This window comes from Coenobita brevimanus, chromosome 65, assembly GCF_032717465.1.
Source record: "Coenobita brevimanus isolate Jiangsu-jjx chromosome 65, ASM3271746v2, whole genome shotgun sequence".
Taxonomy (NCBI): Eukaryota; Metazoa; Arthropoda; class Malacostraca; order Decapoda; family Coenobitidae; genus Coenobita; species Coenobita brevimanus.
This window is the reverse complement of record NC_137018.1, coordinates 43,156,527-43,177,644: the sequence shown is the minus strand read 5'-3', so window position 1 is coordinate 43,177,644 and position 21,118 is coordinate 43,156,527. Positions and strand designations below refer to the sequence as shown.

The 21,118-nt window shown below is 42.8% G+C and overlaps 1 protein-coding gene across 1 annotated transcript in view; it reads right to left on the bottom strand.

The window, feature by feature from the left end:
- The window catches only part of LOC145405085 (uncharacterized), a 143,943-nt gene that overhangs the window by 101,073 nt on the left and 21,752 nt on the right, over positions 1 to 21,118 (bottom strand). The window contains exon 4 of the mRNA XM_080276596.1: positions 7,627 to 8,416. Within this exon, the coding sequence (XP_080132722.1) occupies positions 7,627 to 8,416 (790 nt within the window). The remainder of the gene's footprint in view (positions 1 to 7,626; positions 8,417 to 21,118) is intronic.

Genomic DNA, 21,118 nt, shown 5'->3' with positions numbered 1-21,118 from the left:
TGAGGCAGTTGGACAAAATTCAGAATAAAGCCATTAGATTAATCCTGCCATAACGCAGGACCTTCCTCCGTTATCAGTACGTCGAGATGTTGCTTCTTTACCACTATTTTATCGATATTTTTACCGTAGGTGCTCTAACTAACTGGCTTCAATTGTGCCTCCCCTTCACATTTTCTCCTAAAATACTCGGGCGGCTGGGAGCACCCATGAACTCACACTCTCTCCCCCACAATGCAGAACCTCTGCTTATCAAAATTCATTTATCCCCAGAACTACTACTCTCTGGAATTCACTTCCTGGGAGTTGCTTCCCACATACATTTAATCCTCTAGATTTTAAATCCAATTGTTATAAGTATTTTATGAATGGAGGATGCCTTTAGGCACATGGACTTATTTTTTTTCCTTTGTTTTTCCTTCCTCCATTCATTATTGGGAAAAAAAAAAAAAAAAAAAAAATCTCCTCTATTCTTTCACTGCACAAACCTAAACAAAATCTTAAACTAATCTATGTCTCCCTCCATTTACTAATAAATTACACTGCAAGTCACCACTTCTTAATAACTATCATAGTCTCACTTACATCAACTTCCCCACTTTGCAGTTCATAAAAATTAACAAAACTCGGCTGAGACCTCATTCACTATCAGTAAACAACACAAAACAATCTACAAAAATAATCTATCTACCTATTGCCAGACGCCCCAATCCCATTCAGGGTGGCCACAAACAAACCGCCTCCATGTCGCCCTGTTCCCCGCCATTTCACTGCCCGCTCCCAACTCACACTCCCCTCTCTCATATACTTCTCCACCCCATCCCTCCATCTCATCCTCGGCCTCCCCCTCCCTCTCCTCCCCTCCACCTCACTCACATACACTCTCTTCGTCAGTCTTTCACCCTCCATCCTCTCCACATGGCCATACCACCTCAGTGTGTTCCTCCTAACACTTCCTATCACATCCACATCCACACCACAACACTCCTTTATATCCTCATTTGTCAACCTGTCTCTCCACGTGACTCCACAGGCTTCTCTTAAATAACTCACTTCCACTGTTCTCACGCTTGACTTGTGCCCTTCCAACAACGTCCAAGCTTCACTTCCATACATTAGAGTTGGTATCACAATACTGTCATGAAGTAACTTTTTCACTTCCATGCTCACTTCCCTGTTTCTTATCACTGCTTTCAAGGAACCAGCAACCTTTCTTTCCTCCTGTACCCTTTCAAGCACTTCACCCTCCAAACCTCCAACCTTACTCATCACAGTACCCAAGTACAGTACTTAAACTTAAACATACTCACATTTTCCAAATCCTCACCATCCAACCTCGCTCTACATTCACTGACTTCACCTCTCTCAAAGGCCATCACTTTACTCTTCCCTACATTCACCTTTAGATTCCGTTTCTTACACACTCTCCCAAACTCATCCACCAAGCCCTGCAGCTCCCCTTCATCTTCACTCAGCAACACAGTATCATCTGCAAACTACAGTACAGGGAGTTTCCAAACACTGCCCTCTCTCACCAGGGCCACCCCAACATCCACTACCCTACCTTGTACCTCTTTTATTACCCCATCCATGTACAGATTAAACAACCATGGAGCCATGACACATCCCTGTTTCAATCCAACCTTCAAAGAGAAAAATTCACTCAGTTCACCATTCACATGCACTGCAGCCTTAGCACCATCATACATACTCTTCACAGCATTCAACAACTTCCCATCTATTCCATATATTCTTAATACTTTCCACAATCCTTGTCTATCCACCCTGTCATATGCTTTCTCCAAATCCATGAAAGCCGCATACAACTTCTTTCCCTTCTCTAGAAACTTTTCCACTAAAGATCTAAGAATGAATATCTGATCTACACAACCTCTTCCCTTCCTAAAGCCTCCCTGTTCTTCTCCAACTAATTTCTCTGTTATTTCTCTAACTCTGTCAATAAGTATCCTACCATACACTTTTCCTATTATACTAAGAAGACAAATGCCCCTATGATTACCACACACATCTTTTTCCCCTTTCCTTTGTACAAGGGAATAATTATACCTGACTTCCAATCCTCCGGAACTCTACCTTCCTCCCAGGCCAATCTGCACATCTTCCACATCCATTCTACTACTATCTCTCCCCCATGCTTCAACATTTCACCATACACTCCATCAATTCCTGGGGCTTTCCCCAATTTAACTTTCTTCACTGCTTCCACAACTTCTTTCCTACTGATTTCTTCCTGTCTTCTCACCTCCCTCCTTCTCCAAGCCACTTATACTCGCATCACTTCCATCCTCTATGTTCAACAATTCCTTAAAGTGTTCTCTCCATCTGCTCGCTTTTTCTCCCTTCTCCACGAATAATCTACCATTTTTATCTTTCACTTCCCTGCTAACTTCACTTCCACCCTGTCTTACTCTCTTCACCTCTTTCCAGAACATTTTCTTATAGTCGCTTCACTTTACACTCAAATTCCTTCCAAGTTCCTCATCCACTCTCTTCTTACTCTCCCTTGCTAATCTTTTTACCTCTCTCATTCTTTCTACATATAACTCTCTCTTCCGCCTCTCAACTTCTTCCACGCCCCTATTTCTCATCCATTCATTGTATGCTTTCTTCTTTTGTGCCACAGCCTATCTCACCTCTTCATTCCACCATGGTGTTCCTTGCACACCCCTCCGTCTTCTCTTCATCCCACACTCCACATCACATGCTGTACATATTTCTTCTGTGAATATCCTGCACACACCTTCCACGTCCCCCATCTGCTCCAATTCATATTTGCCCAATTGTTCCTCCACTTCTCTCTTATACTCTGCCTTTTTCTCATCCTCTTGTAACCTTTCCACTCTCCTTGCAAATTCTTCCTGTTCTTCCCTTCTTCTATTCCTCCATCTTACTTGAATTCTAATTCTGGCCACCACCAAGTAGTGGTCAGAAAGTCCACTCCCCCAACCTCTATAAGCTCTTGCATCCATTACACAGCTTCGCATCCTTTCATCCACACACACATAATCAATCATTGCCTTCCTTTCATTCAGTTCACCACCCACTCTTCTCATCACTCGCCATGTATACCTGTGGATCATTTTATGCCTGAAGAGGGTATTGGCTATCAACAACCCCCTCCCAGCACAAATGTCCATTAAAGCACTGCCATTTTCATCTATCTCAGCAGGCACACCCCACTCACCAACTATTCCATCCACCTTCACAGTCCCTACTTTACCATTCATATCACCGATCAAAAACACTCTCTCATTTCTTCCAAACTTTTCCATGCACACTTCCACATTTGTCCACAACTCTTCTCTCACTCTGCTTGCACGATCTTGCGCTGGCGCATACACGCACTCAATCGGCCACATTTGTGTTCAAACTTTCAATCTTACCCACACAATCCTTGACCCAACTGATCCATACTCTCTTATGTTCTTCTTCCATCTTTTACTCACAACTGTACACACTCCTTCTTTTGCCCTCTCATTCTCACCTACTCCTGCACATATACCTCATCCATACTCCCATTTTAACAAATTAATTCTTCACTCCCATTTCCATCACTCTTTTGAATTCTAACCTTATCCATACATCTTTTATGGTTGTTTGCAAAACTGCAGTGTTCTTGAAGCGGGCAAAATCTTCCTTAGTCCATGAAAAGGGCAAATTCGCTGTCTTCTTCATGAAATGCATGACATATATACAAAAACCTCTCACACTGGTAATCTCTCCCTTTTAATCCTATTTTAAGCTCTTTTCCCACATTCTTAAATGCCAAAAATATCATGTAGTCCTCACATATTTTTTTCAACCACTGGTGCTTGCCTTCCTGCAAATACCTGATTCACACATGGGTTCATATGGCAACAGCATTGTAGAGACCACTATTAATTGACCACTTTACTTCCTGGAAAAAAGTACGTAAGACTCCTGCATGGAAAATCATATGAAATTACTGATATACATGTGAATGCTGTACCATACGTTTTATTACCCGGTATATGTTCTATGTACATTCTACCACAGGTGTATATATTCAGTGGGATGCTACCTGGTGTTCATAATCAATATTTTGTCCTTTATTTCCCACTCACACGTGGGGTGAGGATGGAACCAGATCCATAGTTCCCTGTACCATCACCGACAAGTAAGAATAGAGGGTGGGAGAATGCTAATCCCTACCACACTCTCCTTTTTAATGTTGGGCTTGCAGGAACATGAGGGGGTGGGGGACCACTCTCTCCCTTTTTTCCTGTCAGGCATACAAGAAATATGGGGGGAGGGAGCAATATTCTTTCTCCCCACCCCAGGGCTTAGTTACAAGGTTACCATACAAAGTAGTAAATGATTTTTCCGCATTTCAGGACACCATTTAGTTCATAACTCAATGTAGCATCCCTGCAGGTAGTGTTGAACTGTTTACATGCACAGTGGGCCTTCCCATCATCAGGTTGCAAACACACTGACTGAGTAGGACAACTGACAAATGTCTAATCATCTAAAGTTTTTTACATGATGTACAGTACATTATACACACCTCCCAGCCACATTTTAGAAATTATATTTATGATTTCATGCTCTCTTTCAGTCAAATTATATGATTATGACACTGACAATTAAAAATTATGCTTTTTCAATGCTCATAACTATAGTTTTCCAATGTTTTCTTATGAGTTAACCATGAATCATCAAGTGGTACATCATAAAACATAACTAAAAACATAATGAATCAATTTATTTTAGTGTAAACTGAAACATCAGTTGTCTGAACTGGCTCTGCAATAATAACTGAACTCAAATTAGCTGAGATGTCCTTCAGTGTGGACAGTAACTAAACTTACAGTAAGCACATATTCAGTGCAAACCACCTTAGTTTACTATGAAACTAAGAGCACAACATTTTGTGTCTATTACATTACAGATGCAACATCAAATAGTACATCTGGAACACTATTAGATTCCCAAGCATGAATAATCATTGTTTCTTCTGTTTCTTAACAATGTCAATTTTCCATTTCTTAAGCTCAGAGATTTCCTTCTCCAGAGAATGTTTTCTCTCCAGTCTCATGTCAATTTGTGCCTGCGCATTCTGCAATTCAGTCCTTGACATTACACGTTGACAAAGAGCATTTTGAAGTTTCTGATTACACTCAGAAATTGCTGCATCAGCCACTGTGAATGTAGATCTTTTCAACTTGATCTGTTTCTATTTCTTCTGTTTTCTTAATCTCCTCTGACTTCCTTTTGCTCTCTGTTGCCTCTTTCTCTTGTTGCTCCTTCCCTTGCCCCTCTCTTGGTCTCAAGGTCAGTTTGGTATTTCAAGTAGGAGTGTCCCACAGCTATCAAAAGATCTGAAGTGACTGAGATGCCCATTACACCACCAGCATGCAGAAGATGATCTTTCACAATTCACAAGGCAATGAGTGTTTCTTTTCCATGGCTCTAACCATGGAATCCAAGAACAGACTTGCTAATGGAAAACCCACTTTCAGGGACAGCATTTCCATGAGTCCACACACACTTGGCAAGTGCAAACAGTTGTGGGAATTTCTTTCTTCCCTGTTCATCTTTCATCTAATCAATGTCAGTACAGTACTGATCAATCCACCTTAAGTGGTGTTCAAATGGGCTCTCTTCCTGGAGTCCAAGACAAAACTTTCCATGTCCATGCTGCCTGTTGAATCTTGTACCCTAGCAGAAGTTTGGGGAGTGACTGTTTTAATATACATTTCCTGTGGAATGTGTTTTGTCTGATAAAACTTCCACTGCTTTCTCACCAAATCACACAGGCCTTCTGGTGCTGTAGATGGATCTGTCTGGAACATGGTAGGAAAAACATTCTTAGGCCCAGGGGTACGGTACTGAGAACTTCCGTAATAATGAGTGTTAGTTCAGAAATGCTTGCCAATGAAGATGAGTCAAGTCTCTTTTCTGGGTGTAGACCATAGGCTTCCTTCATGACAGGCACATCAAATGGAAGATTTTCCTGTAGGTAAGATACAGCAGTTGTGTAACACTTCAAACAGTTCTCTCTGAAGCTGCTGTGTCACCTTTTCTCACTGCTGCCCTGCTGAATTAAAACAGCCTTGGCATGTGTCCTAATGTCTATAGCCTTTAGGCTCTTGTGATTTTCAGGTCTGGTACAATTTAGGAAAGCCAGAGTGGCTACTGATATAACTTTTGAGGTGACCCTGGGGAGTGCATGAGGACCTTCTCTTGGACAAATTTTGTCAACAGCTGTCTCAGTAGTTTGGCCCATGCAATCATATAATAAATGGATCATGGGCTCCTTCTTCTGAAATTTCAAAGGGAAGCTTTCGAAATCCTGGGCAGTGAAGGCAACAAATGCGAGGTAAACTGGGGAAAGGTCGGCTTTCTGTATATCTGAAATTCATTTGTACCTTGCAGTTGATTCAATCTCCCTCTCGAAATTCTTTTGCTTTGGCAAGGAACAAAGAAAACATTCCTGTAGAATCTTCTGCTGCTCCAAGATTCAGTATACAACTGGTTTCAGAGTTAACCGCCTTGAGGTCACATGGCGTAGTGCATACCAAGCTGTACACTGAATGACTTCTTCCAAAGATATGTAATCTTCCCGTCTGGCATTACGGTATACAATTTAACCTATGGATTGCGAAATTACTGTACCTTTTTTATCCTACCCCGTGGGCACAAAAAATGAAGAAAAAAAGTTTTTAGTTTTAGTTTATTATAAACTTGAAGATAAACATCCAGGGGATCATCTGGTAAAAAAAAAAAAAATAAATAATCTCTCTCTCTCTCTCCATCTTTGCACAGGGCAATGCATAAGTTTACGTAGAGGAGTAGTGGAAAAAAAAAAAAAAAAAAAAAAAAAAAGTTTTTGTTTATTATAAACTTGAAGATAAACATCTAGGGCATCATCTGAAAAAAAAAAAAAAAAAAACTCTCTCTCTCTCTCTCTCTATCTTTGATAGCGCCAAGCGTGAGTTTGTGCAGAGGTGGAGTAGTTAGCTGTGATGTATGGATAGCACAGCCTGAGCCGTGGTTCGTAACACGATGCTACCCAGCCTGAGCTGTGGCTCGCAATCCACGGGTTAAAGAATGAACGAATGCCATGGGCAAACTGGTCAATGTTCATGTCCAACTTTGTGAGTAATTTCCTGAATTCATCATGAACACGATGAAGTGAACAGGATCGAAGCTGCAGAAGTTTTGTTCTGCAGCTATCTTCCAGATTAAAAATCAGTTTCTTCTCACATGGCAAATTGACCCTGAGTCCAGCCATCTCAACATGAAGCAGGAAGCGTGTATTCCAGTTCATCTTTTGAACAAACTCCACAAAGTGAATGACCAGAACTTCTGCTGTACACCATTTACAATTAATTTTTAAGTTTATTACCTTTTTTTTTAATGCTTGTTACCAATTTTGGGCCTAATTTTATGAATTTTATGATTTTATGCCATGCCGGGCAGTCTGATTGTACTGTTGGAACAGAAATTATATACAGTAGTTGCAAACATTCCAATATCATGAACTGTAGGAGAGAAATTCATTACAGCATAATGTATAGGATACATCTGTGCTGTAACTCTAATGATAACAAGTCAGTGTTATACAACCTTAAATCTACTCACCACTAAATGTCTTGACTTGCTTACTGTCAATCCAGAGTGAGAGGCCCTTCATGCGTCTATCCCGCCTCTTGCCTCGGCCTGGGCGTCTCCTGTGGTGACGTCGAGGGCTACCAGCTGCCTGCCTTGTTTTAGGAGAACTGTTACTTCTCTTGTGCTGTTGCTTTGATTTGGGACTTGAAGAATAATCACTGTTCTTGATATACCTTGCATATCTGGGAGAGCTAACAGTGCCTTTTTTGTTCCTTTTATTAATACTGAAATTAGTGTTATTAACTTGGGATGTATTCTGCAATATATCCATACTGTTACTTTCTAAACTGCTGAATTTTGTGCCAAAAGCAATACCAGCTAAATTCCCATGCTTCTTCACATTATTTTCATCCTTAAGTAAAGATGTATTTTCTAATGTTAATAAGCTCACACTGCGCTTGAAAATGCATTTCCCACTGTTATCCTCGTTACAAATTGTATACGTGTCAAAAGGTTTCACAGCATTCACTTTTGTGTTAGTATCCAATGGCACACGATTCCTCTCATCACCGTACAATACATTGTTACCACTTGCTAATGCATTATGATCTGATAAAAAATGTCCTCTTAAAATATTTTGAATACTGATAATTTGTTTATGCAAATCATTACTCTTTAGACTGCCAGCATTTACATTAGGCTGTCTGTTATGAACACTGTTTACCTGGCTTTCTCTGGCAGTAGTGACAAGTTTTTGCTGATGGTCCATAAATGTTTTCATTTCCTTGCATCTGTTCGTTCTGTAGTACCTGAAAGTCTCCTGATAGGAAACAGAAATACAATCAGTCAGTAAAGTACCTTAACTGTAGGAATCATTACCTAAAAATCCTATCCTTTAAAACCACGGGTACTGAACAAACAGATGTGTACATAAAATTCTTAAAGTACAGTACGGTATATCTACATCTCCACACAGAATTATTCCAATAATCAAGGTCCCAGATCAGCCCTAATTTAATATTTCAGAGAGCTCTTCAGGCACAACTAACTTGAATTATCACCCACACTGGGAAACACTGTTAATATTCCTATTACACTGGTGGTTATTTTCATATTTATACCACAAAAGCTTCTTTCTTTAGCTCTCAGACCTCATGAGGTTCCGAGTGGTGATTAAAATCCCCTGGTTTTAGCTAAGACAGATAACTAATCCCCTAACATTTTTAAAATATTTTCAAATCACCAAGAAATAATTAAACAGCAGAATGGAGTTGGGGATTCCATAGGCTTGAATGATGAGTGAATGAGACAGTGGTCCATTGAACAGGGTAAACTTGGGCTGTCTGGATGCCGCTACTCCTAACTCTGCCATTGAGTGGGAAAAAGAGATCCAGATGATGATGATGATCAGTTATGAATGATCAGGTACATTATTATACCTGAAAATATACAAATATCAAGAATTCAAGTTGTAAACACCATAACAATTCACTGAAAGTGAGCAGATGGAGAGAACACTTTAATGAATTGTTGAACATATCGGTAGAGAATGAAAGTAATGCAAGTATAAATGGCTGTGGAATGGCTGGGAGAAGAAGGGAGGTGAGAAGACAGGAAGAAATCAGTAGGATGGAAGTTGTGGAAGCAATGAAGAAAGTCAAAATGGAGAAAGCCCCAGGAATTGATGGAGTGTGTGATGAAATGCTGAAGCATGGGGGGAGATAGTAGTAGAATGGATGTGCAAGATGTGCAGATTGGCCTGGGAGGAAGATGGAGTCCCGGAGGATTGGAAGTCAGGTATAATTATTCCCCTGTACAAAGGGAAAGGGGATAAAGAAGTGTGTTGTAATCATAGGGGCATTTGTCTTCTTACTGTAATAGGAAAAGTACCGTATACAGTAGGATACAGTACTTACTGACAGAGTTAGCGAAATAACAGAAGAATTAGTTGGAGAAGAACAAGGAGGCTTTAGGAAGGGAAGAAGTTGTGTAGATCAGATATTCATACTTATATCTTTAGTGGAAAAGTTTCTAGAGAAGGGAAAAAAGTTGTATGCGGCCTTCATGGATCTGGAGAAAGCATATGACAGGGTGGATAGACAAGGATTGTGGAAAGTATTAACAATATATGGAGTAGATAGGAAGTTGTTGAATGCTGTGAAGAGTATGTATGGGGATGCTAAGGCTGCAGTGTGTGTGGACAGTGAACTGAGTGAGTTTTTCTATTTGAAGGTTGGGTTGAAACAGGGATGTGTCATGTCTCCATGGTTGTTCAATCTGTATATGGATGGGGTTATAAAAGAGATACAAGATAGGGCACTGGATGTGGGAGTGGCCCTAATGAGAGAGGGCAGCGTTTGGAAACTCCCTGTACTGCTGTTTGGAGATGATACTGTTTTGTTAAGTGAACAGGAAGGGGAGCTGCAAGGCTTGGTGGATGAGTTTGGGAGTGTGTGTAAGAAACAGAATCTAAAGGTGAATGTAGGGAAAAGTAAAGTTATGGTTTTCGAGAGAGGTGAAGTCAGTGAATGTACAGTGAGGTTGGATGATGTGGAAATGGAAAATGTGGATACGTTTAAGTTCTTGGGTAGTGTGATGAGTAAGGATGGAAGCTTGGAGGATGAAGTGCTTGAAAGGGTACGACAAGGAAGAAAGGTTGATGGTTCCTTGAAGGCAGTGATAAGAAACAGTGAAGTAAGCATGGAAGTGAGAAAGTTACTACATGACAGCCGTGGCTCAGTGGGTTAGAGCACTCCGCTCTGACCGATGGGTTGGAGGATCGAATCCACCCAAGGGTCATTGGTAGACATCAGGAAGGGCATCCAGTCATAAAATGCTACACACTCCAATCCAAAGTCCTCTACCCAGGAGCAACGCCTTAGCCCTTCGGGGATATCTGGTGTAAAAAAAAAAAAAAAACAAAAAAAAAACAGACAGTATTGTGATACCAACTCTAACACATGGAATTGAAGCTTGGACGTTGTCGGAGGGACACAAGTCAAGAGTGAGAGCAGTGGAAATGAGTTATTCGAGAGGAGCCTGTGGAGTCACATAGAGAGACAGACTGACAAATAAGGAAGTGAAGGAGCATTGTGGTGTGGATATGGATGTGATAGAAAGCGTTAGGAGAAACACATTGAGGTGGTTTGGCCATGTGGAGAGGATGGAGAGTGAGAGACTGATGAGGAGAGTGTATTCGAGTGAGGTGGAGGGGGAGAGAGGGAGCGGAAGGCCAAGGATGAGATGGAGGGATGGAGTGGAGAGATATATGATAGAGGGGGGAGTGAACTGGGAGCAGGGCAGTGAAATGGTAGGGGACAGGGTGACATGGGGGCGATTTGTTTGTGGCCACCCCATATGGGATTAAGGCGTCTGGCAACATATTGATAAATGAGTATCACACTTTCTTGTATGGTCCCTGTCCCATCCAGTTTAACTATTCCAGTATTCAGACCACTGCTACATCCTACAATTACTTTCATCTCAAGTTCCTTCCCTCCTTACCTTCATGATAACTGTGCCACAACTACACATGGTACTACATTCCCCATCTGTAAACCTTAGTCCATCATGCATTTTCTCTCTCTCTCTCTCTCTCTCACTCTCTCCTGGACTACACAATACAACAGAGTGCCATACTGTTAACTTTTTTATTTAAATTAATCTTTACTATTCTTCCAGTATATACCATTTCATATTAATAAAGTATGTATGGTGATGCTGTGGAAGAGGGAAGGAAGGTGGTTGGTGCTATGAAGGCCTTGATACTAAATAGAGGTCTTACTATGGAGACTGCAAGAGGACTGCATGAAGGTGAGGTAGTGCCCACATTAATTTATGGGTGTGAAACTTTTGGTATGCATGAGAGCAAAAAGTCAACAGTAAGAGCAGTGGAAATGGAATCACAATATTGAAGGCATGTTGAGTAGATATGGTACAATAAGAAATAATGTGATTCAAAGGAGTAGGCTGTAGCACCAACAGAACAGGGTAGTGCTTCCACAGGGGATAGGAATGCTGATGACAGGGAGAGTTGCAACTCCTGTTTCACTAACTGTCAGGATATCCTGACCATTCCCCTTTGCTGACCTTTTAGAGTGACACTAAATCAGAATGTAGGCAAGCATACTCTTCCAAACACTTTTCTCAAACTACAGTATCTCATGCACTACTCTACACGCACTTTACATACCACACAATGCACCCCACTAAGTCAAAGGGGTTGATGCCAGCAAGGGCATGCAGTCAGAAAACTCTGCCCCACTACCAAGTGGTAGACCTGAAAGGAGGCATGGCATGGGCACTACCAGTGTAGTTTTTGGCACAGGGATGGGATGGAGCCTGGATCTGTGCCAGAGGGTACAGTGCAATGTGGTTTTCAGGTTGCTGTTTCCCCCCAAAAGAGAAGAGTCCTAACCTGAGAGTAGAGCCCAAGGAGGCTGTCCCATCAGCGGGAGTATAATGGCTGGGCAGTTACAGTGCCAAGGCGCCCTTGAAGGCTGTCCCTGTAGCTGTCCTGGCAAGATGTCCCGAGGACACTGCCAGAGCTGGTGGGCTATGGGTCCTAGTTCCCACACCTGAACTTGGGACCATGTGGGTGGGTGGGGCCTGTAGTCTGTCTCATCCTTTATTTTGCCAACTTATGACAAAAAATGAGAAAATGCAATAAAAGCAGGCCTGAAGAAAGTAAAGCACCCAAGGGGTTCAGAGTGCCATCATGGAATGTGGGTAGCTTGAAGGGCAGAGCAGGGGAAGCAGCAGAGACACTGAGTAGGAGGTGGGTGGATGCTGGTTGTGTGCAAGAAATCAGATATAGTGGTTGATCAGTCAGAACCACTGCCGGGAGGGACTGTACAGTGCTCAACCAAAGTATTAAGCGCCCTGCGTTCCTCCTACAAAACAATCCTTTCAACACTGAAAAAACATTTAAATAATGCATTATATTTACCTTTAATGATTGGTAGGGTATCCTTTGCGCTTCTCCATGGACCTGAGACGTAGTGGAAGTGAAAGGGCGAGGTTCCTCAGGTGCTGGGGTGGTATTCTTGCCCAGGACTCATGAATGGCTGCTTCCAGCTTAGGCAGAGAGCTCACGTCCTTCCCTTGGAGATTCTTCTTTACGAGGTACCAGAGGTTTTCTATCAGGTTGAGGTCTGGGCTATTGCCTTGCCAGTCTTTCATGAAGGAAACCTCACAGTCACGAAGCCAGCTGGTGACCAATTTGGATTTATGAGCAGGTGCACCGTCCTGCTGAAACACTCATGCACCTGTGAGCTTGAAGGACTCAGGTAAATGATCACAAAGAAGCTCCTGGTAAATGTCCTGATTCACTCTGCAGTTCTTGGGAAGCACAACAAGCTTCCCCAAACCCTTCCCAGAGAAACAACCCCATACCATAAGTGAATCAGGGTGTTTAACTGTGCTCTCCACGTAACGGGGGTCAAGCAGGTCACTACTTCTGCCCGGTACACGGCCGCTCCTCAATTACAGGTAACAGTAAATGTTGCCTCATCAGACCACAACACCGAAAACCATTGGTTCTCACCCCAGTTAAGGTACTTGTTAGCTTATGCAAGCCTACGAAGTCACTGGTTATGTGTAAGAGGCTTTCTCACAGGCCTGTGGCTTGTGTAACCATGTTCATAGACTCTTCGAGAAACCGTGCGCACTGAAACTTCACCAAACACTTCCGGGTTGCTCTCCTTAATTTTCCTTGCACTCACATGAGGATTAGACTCCACTGCATGTTTTAACACATTAACAGGCCTCGGGGAAGTTTTCCTGGGCCTACCAGACAGTGGTTTCTTTTGTGGGAACGTCACCACCATTTTCCACTCGAAAACGGGCACATCACCTCCGCACTGTCGATCGAGCCACACCAACCAAATCACTAATTTCCTTCGTGGGGTGGCCTGCCTCCTTTAGAGCAATGATCTGTGATATGATTTCACTCGACAGTTCACGGTAGGGGCCATAATAAAGTGGCGAAAGCCAAAACACTGCGGGACACTAGGTAAAAAATGGCGCAAGAAGAGAGTGAGGAGCGGCGGAGTTCCTCTCTCTCACGCAGCCCATAGGCAACTGAGGCGGCAGCCAACCAGCGCGCAGTAAGGCCTCAGGCTGCCGTGACGTCATGTTAGCAGCCCAAACTTCTGGCTCAATTTTTAGTCTAAAAAAGGGGTGATTCTTTTTTCGCCAAAGGTATCGCGCGCCCTGACATAGGTGCTCGATACTTTTGTCGAGCACTGTAGATATGCCATAGGCCATTTTCGCAAGGAAGTGTGAATAGATATGGTGGTGTGGGTGTGCAGCTTGGGGAAATATCGGTGCAATGTGTTATGAATGTAAAGAGTGTGAATGAAAAGATTATAGCAGTGAAAATATTGTTCAGTAAAATCATTTCAATTACAGGTATATCGGTGTATGCTCCACAAGCTGGTCTGGATGATGTAGAAAAAGGCAGATTCTGGGATGATGTAGAAAAAGGCAGATTCTGGGATGACTTGATATGTGTAGTAAGTGGTAAAGGGAATGATGTGACTGTAGTTTTGGGAGGGTACTTTAATGGTCATGTGGGTGAAGCAGCTCAAGTATAAGGAGTACATAGCGGATGCACATATGATACAAGGAATGTGGAAAGGGAAAGGATACCGTACTCAAATTTGGGGAGGCAATGAACATGATTGTGTGCAACTCACATTTTAGGAAAAGAAAGAGTAGGTTGATGATATAAGTCTGGGGGAAATAGTGGCCAGGTTGATTACATCCTGATCAGGAGGGCTGCTAGGAGGCTGGTGAGGGATATTAAAGTTATAGGGAGCGACGAGTGTGTGCAGCAACACAAATTACTGGTATGTGACAGAATGTTTAAGGAGCGGCTGGTGAAGATGACCTATGCACCTAAGAAGAAAATATGTATGGAAGTTGAAAAACCAAGCAGTAAGGGATGCCTTCTATAGCTAGATGAGAAGAGTTGTGACTGAACAGGGAGATGTTGACAGAAGTGTTAACAACCAGTACAGAGCTCTCCCAAGAGGTACTGATTCAGTGTGTGGATGGGCACGCGACCCTTCAAGACATAAGGTAAAAGATGGTGGGATGAGGGTGCAGAAGCCACAGTTAAGGAGAATGGAAAAAGAGTGTTAACAGAGAGGTACAGTACAGTATACCCTTGATATGACAAACTAATTGGTACCATACCCTTGATGTTATAGCCGATAGTTTGTTAAAACTGAATACCATGCCGTTTGGTAATTTCCCAGAGGTTGTGGCTTTTACAGAAAAATGATTGTTGAATATAGAGTGTCGTCTGGCAGTAACACTGTATATAATACCATACCTGTACAGATAAGTCTAACTGGCTCTTTTTCTCAATATATGCTCTATTTATGGTTCCTCTCATGATGCTGCTCACTCAGATACTGATGCGGCATTCTGCAGGATGCGGAGGAGTGTGCACGCGCATGTGAGTATTTACCTAGTTGTGATATACAGGCAATGAGCTACGCTCGTGGGGTCTTGTCTCTCTGTCTCAACCAGTCAAACTTTGCTTTAAACTCATTTATGTTTTTGGACAAACAATCTCTTTGTCCAGGCTATTGCAAAGGTTAATGCATCTATAAGGAACACTGTATTTCTTGATATCCTCCAGGCAACTTGTCTTTTCCAATTTCTTCTCATGTCCTCTCGTTGCTATCCTATCCCATATAAACAGGTCTTCTCTGTCAATTTTGTCTACACCCATCATGGCCCTGGACACTGTAACTATGTTGCCCCCTCTCTTTCTTCTAAGGAGGGCAGACCCAGCTATTCTTGTCTTTCCATGCATAAAAGAGCTGTCAGGTTGGGGACCATCTTGGTTGCTGCTTTTTGTATTCTCTCAATAATGTTTATATCTTTCTTTTTATGTGGGGACCACACCACTGCCGCATATTCCAACATGGGGCAAATCACAGTTGCTATCAATTTTTTCATCATCTCCTCATCCATGTATTGAAATGCCACTCATATGTTTGTCAAGAGCTTATATGTCTCTCTGACAATCTTGGTAATATGTTTTTGGGGTGATAAGTTATCCTAGACCAACACTCCCAGGTCCCTCTCTTCTCTCGCTTTTGTGATTGGTTCCTTTCCCATCGAGTAATTCAGTGATAGCCTCTTTGTACTTTTATCCAATTCCAATACTTTGCACTTTTTTTTGCACTGACTTTCATTTCCCATACCCGGTTCCACACGCAAATCCTGTCCATATCTTCCTGCAGCGTTTTACAATCCTCTTCAACTTCTGTTCTCCTCATGATCTTTGCATCATCTACAAACAGACTTGCATAACTGTTCATTCCATGCACCATGTCATTTACGTAAATCAGGAACATTACGGGCACTAGCTCTGAGGCCTGAAGGACTCCACTTGTTACTTCCTTCCACCCTGACATCTTGTCCTTTATTACTGTCCTCATCCATCAGTCTCTCATGAAGTTTCTCATCCACTTCAAGAGGTTCCCCTTCAGTCCTCCTATGTGCTCCAATTTCCACATTAGTCACTTAAGGGGTACCTTGTCAAGGGCTTTCTCCAGATCTAAGTACACAGAGTCCACCCAACTATCACTCTCCTGTAGCACATCAATTGCCCTGGAGTAGAAGCTCAACAAATTAGAGACACACGACCTTCCATTTCTGAATCCAAACTGACTTTCCGCCAAAATGTCCATCTCCTCCAGATATTTTATCCACCTGTCTTTCAAGATTCTCTCGCACAATTCTGTGACCATGCTGGTCAGGGACACTGGTCTATAATCCAAGGACTCTTACTTATTCCCTCCTTTGTAAATTGGTGCCACATTGGCCCTCTTCCATCCCCGAGGTACTTTCCCTTCTTTCAGAGAAGGCACAATTAAACTGTGAATCTCATCTGCCAGTTGTTCTCTCTATTCCTTTAGTATCCAATCAGAGATCACATCAGGCCCTGGGGATTTCCTTACATCTTGGGTTTCCAGCAATTTATACACCTCCTGCACATCCACTTGTATATCTTTTAACACTAAATTTCTAGTCACTCCCTCCCCTTCCACAAAATCACTTTCCTTAGTGAAAACCATCTGGAAACTTTTGTTTATTATTTCAGCATGCATTACATCCTTCCAGACCATTCCTTCTACTTTCAGCTTACTGAATCCTTCCATGTGTTTCAAGCTGCCATAGGTGTACCCACTAATGTTTAATAATACTCAGCTTAATCCTGCATGATCCTTGAACATGCTTGGGGTTTCATTCACTCGGGACGTATCTTGGAAAGATCATATTACGTTTTCGTTTTCGTTTTTAAAGGCTCCAACATGCTTGCATGTGTCGGCCTTGGTCACCTAATGGCGGCTTTCCATGCTGCACGATCCATTGCAGCCTCCCTGTTCAGTCCCTTAACCCTAAGGTCACACTTAATGACCTCGTCCCATGTCTTTCTCGGTCTACCCCTCATAACCCCACCCCCAATATTAACACTTCTCACCTTCCTCACCCAACTATCATCCCCCATCCTCTCCACATGTCCAAACCACCTCAATCTACCTCTCCTCATCACAACACCAATACAGTCCAGTCCCATCCTACCTCTCAACTCTTCCATTGTAAACCCAGCCCCTCCAGGCCTTGGACGCAGGGACGCACTGCACATCCACCTAATCATTGTCATTTCTGTACGTCTGAGCCGGCGAATGTCTTCCTCCTTCACTGCCCAGGTCTCACTGCCATACAGCATTACACTCCTAACACACGCTGCATACAAAGACCCCTTAGCACGTAGGGAGAGCCCCCTCAATGTCAGGAGAGGCAAGAGCTCCCTGAACTTCTTCCAACCACTTCTCACCCTAGCCACAGAGCTAGCTCCAGCCCCACCTCCAGCACACAACATGTCTCCTAAATAACAAAACTCTTCCACACACTCAAGAGATTCACCAGCAAGTTCAATTCTTTCACGTCTGACGATCTCCACCTGCTCACCCCGGCACGCCGTACACATAAAATCAGCATTATCTCGCAGTCTACCTCTGATACCACTACATCTCTTATGCACCCATTTATCACACACACCGCACAAGATGGAATTACTTCCCACGCCCTTGTGGCAAACTGCACATGGCCACTCTCCCTCGTCTTTGACAGTACCGCCACCAACCCTAGATATCATCACTTTTGTTTTATATGCATTTACCCTTAAACCCTTTTGCCCCATACCATCTCTCCACTTCCTAAACCTTTCCTCCGCCTCCCTTTCATTCTCTGCAATCAACACCAAATCATCAGCATACAACATCTCTTGTAAAATCTGCTTCCAAGAGATTTAGGTGTGCTAAGCCGACTCCATTCCTTTTTTACCCCTGCACAATGGTTGACTCTATACACGGGTTTTATCTGCCCCTGTGTGGAGTACAACTTGCATGTGTGGGGAGGTTCTCCACATACAGCTCTTCTCAATAGGGTGGAGTCAAAGGCTTTTCGTTTCATTAACTCTCCTCCTCTTACTGGCTCCCTTCAACCTCTGTCTCTTTGCTGCACTGTTGCATCTTTATCTCTTTTCTATCGCTACGTCAATGGTCGCTGCTCCTCTGAACTGTCTGCATGCATTCCTCCACCTCTATGACGGGTGTGTAGCACCTGTCAAGCAGCAAACTCTCATCTCTTTTCTGTCCAAGTCACTAATGCAAGAGCTAACTGTTACTCCCTGTCCTTCATTTAAACAACAGGTCAACTCTGGAACTGTCTCCCTCTGTCTGTATATCCTGCTTCCTATGATCTCCAGTCTTTCAAACGCGGTGTGTCCAGGCATCTCGAAATGATCGGATCTTGAATTTGGCTCTCTCTTGTATTTTGTTCTTCTCTTGGAAGGAACAGTTTTTGTGGGCTCATGGCCTCTGGTTCCTTCTTCCTAGCATAAAAAAAAAATTATAAAACAATTTAGGTTCCTCCTTACATTTGTCAATTATCTATCTATCTATAGCCCGACGCCCTAGTCCCGCAAAGGGTGGCCGCAGACAAAACGCCTCCAAGTCACTCTGTCACCCACCATTTGACTCCCCTCCCCCCAACTCACCCCCCCCTCCCTCATATACCTCTCAACTCCATCCCTCCACCTCATCCTCGGTCTACCTCTCCCTCTCCCTCCCTCCACCTCACCTACATACACCCTCTTAGTCAGTCTTTCATTCTCCATTCTCTCCACATGTCCAAACCACCTCAGTGTACTTCTCCTAATCTTTTCAACCACATCCACATCTACCCCACAACGTTCCTTCACTTCTTCATTCGTCAACCTGCCCCTCCACGTCACTCCACATGCTCCTCTCAAGTAACTCATTTCCACTGCTCTCACTCTTGACTTGTTACCCTCTTGCAAGGTCCACGCCTCGCTTCCATACGTCAGGGTAGGGATCACAATACCATCATGCAGTGACTTCTTAACTTCCATACTCACCTCCCTATTTCTCATCACTGCTTTCAGTGTACCAACAACCTTTCTTCCCTGCTGTACCCTTTCACGTACTTCATCCCCCACAGTCAATTATACCTCTTTCAAAGTTTCTTCCTCTCTACAGATTCTTGTACATTCAATTCTAGTTTTTTTTGTAGTCTTCCTTTATTCTACTGTTACCTCTCTTTCTCCATTTGTTCCATGCTGCATCCCTTTCTCTATTTGCTATCATACACCTTCTGTTGAACCAATCCTTTTTCCATTTCTCTCTCCCATTTACTCTCGGAACGTGTTTTTCCACACTCAAGTTGTAAAGACCTAGAAGATATCCCAATTCTTCTGTATCTCTCCTGGTTCTCTGAATTCTCTCCAATCCACTTCAAAAAATTTCCTCAATCCTGTAAGTCTGCTTTCTCAAAGTTGTATCTTCCATGCCTGTATAGGTCATCTCTTGATGCCACGTTCCCTTATATCATTTGGAACTCAATCACTACATGATCACTTCTTCCTGTAGGACACAGATACTTCACAGATTTAAATCACTACATGATCACTTCTTCCTGCAGGACACAGATACTTCACATATTTAATTACGACCCAGGGGCAACACCTTAGCCCTTATCCAAAAAAGGGGTACCTGGCGTAAAAAACTCACTTCCTTGGTTAGCAGTAAATCTAGTCTTGCTGGTGTGTCATCACCTCTAAATCTTGTTTCTTCTTTGACCCACTGGGTCATTACATTATTCATAGCTATATTTAACATTACACTGCCCCACGGAGTTTCACTACCTCCTGAGTCCCATTCCTCCCACTTCACCTCTTTACAATTACAGTCGCTCATCAGAATTATACTGTTGCTTTTCTCAATCACTTTCAATAGGTGTCTAACCATGTCTGACAACATCTCTTGGTACAGTATTCTGCCTCATTCCATGCCCTTGTGCATGCTTATGTGTATGGATGCCATGCCGGTTGGTGTTTCCTGCACGTCCATTCTTTTACTAAACAAAAATTCGTAAAATGAACATAATTTCGGCCAGCTCAAGGTGGTCATTAAACCCAACATTCGTTAAAAGAGGGTTCTGTATATTGAGCATTTACTTTGTTGCTAAGAGGCCGCAATAAAGGACAAAAGAAGACTTTTCTGGGAATAGAAATGGGGTGGTGACAGAAAGGAATACTTGGCTGCCAAGCACAGGGCTAAAAAGGAGGTATACAGGACAAAACCTGCATCTCAGAGACTTTTACTGGATAACCTACAACACTTTAAAAGGAAGAATATAGTATTTAAGGTTGCAAATCAGATAAAGAGAGAAAACAGGGATATCAAAGGTGAGCAGTGTGCCAAGAAGGATGAAGGAAAAGTAGCAGTGGACAGTGAGGACATTAAAGATGCCTTGAGAAGGCATTATAACTGGCTACTGAATGAGGAGTCTGACTGGAACAGGGAAAGTTTAGAGTCAGCAGATCCAATGTTCGACCACTTGCTTTCAACTGATACCGCTACTGTGTGCAAGGCAACAGGCGGGATGCAATTAGAGAAGATGTGTCTCGGTTGACCACTGAAATGCTGAAGGCCTCAGGAGATATAGGAGTCAGTTTAGTTACTGATTTGACAAATATGATTATAAAGGAGTGTGTCATCCCAAATAGCTGGCTGAACAGTGTGATTGTAAATGTGTACAGGGGAAGGGTGATGCCCTGGAAAGAGGAAATTTTAGAGGCAAAAAACTTCTGGATCAAATAATATAGGTAATGGTGAGAGTCACAGAAGGCATGATTAGGGAAAGAGTGAATACTGATGAGATGCATTTTGGTTTAAGCCAGACGCTGGGACACTGATGCCATATTCATTGTTAGACAGTTTCAGAAAAAATACATAGGAAAGAAAAGGGAGTTGTATTTTGCTTTTTTTATTTGGAGAAGGCTTTTGACACAGTCTCTAGGGAGATGGTGAAGTGGGCAATGAGAAAGCTTGGACCAAGGAGTGGCTGGCTGGATAGAGTGGTAATGGCTAAGTATGTGGGTACTCGCACCCTGGTGAGAGTGATAGGAGAT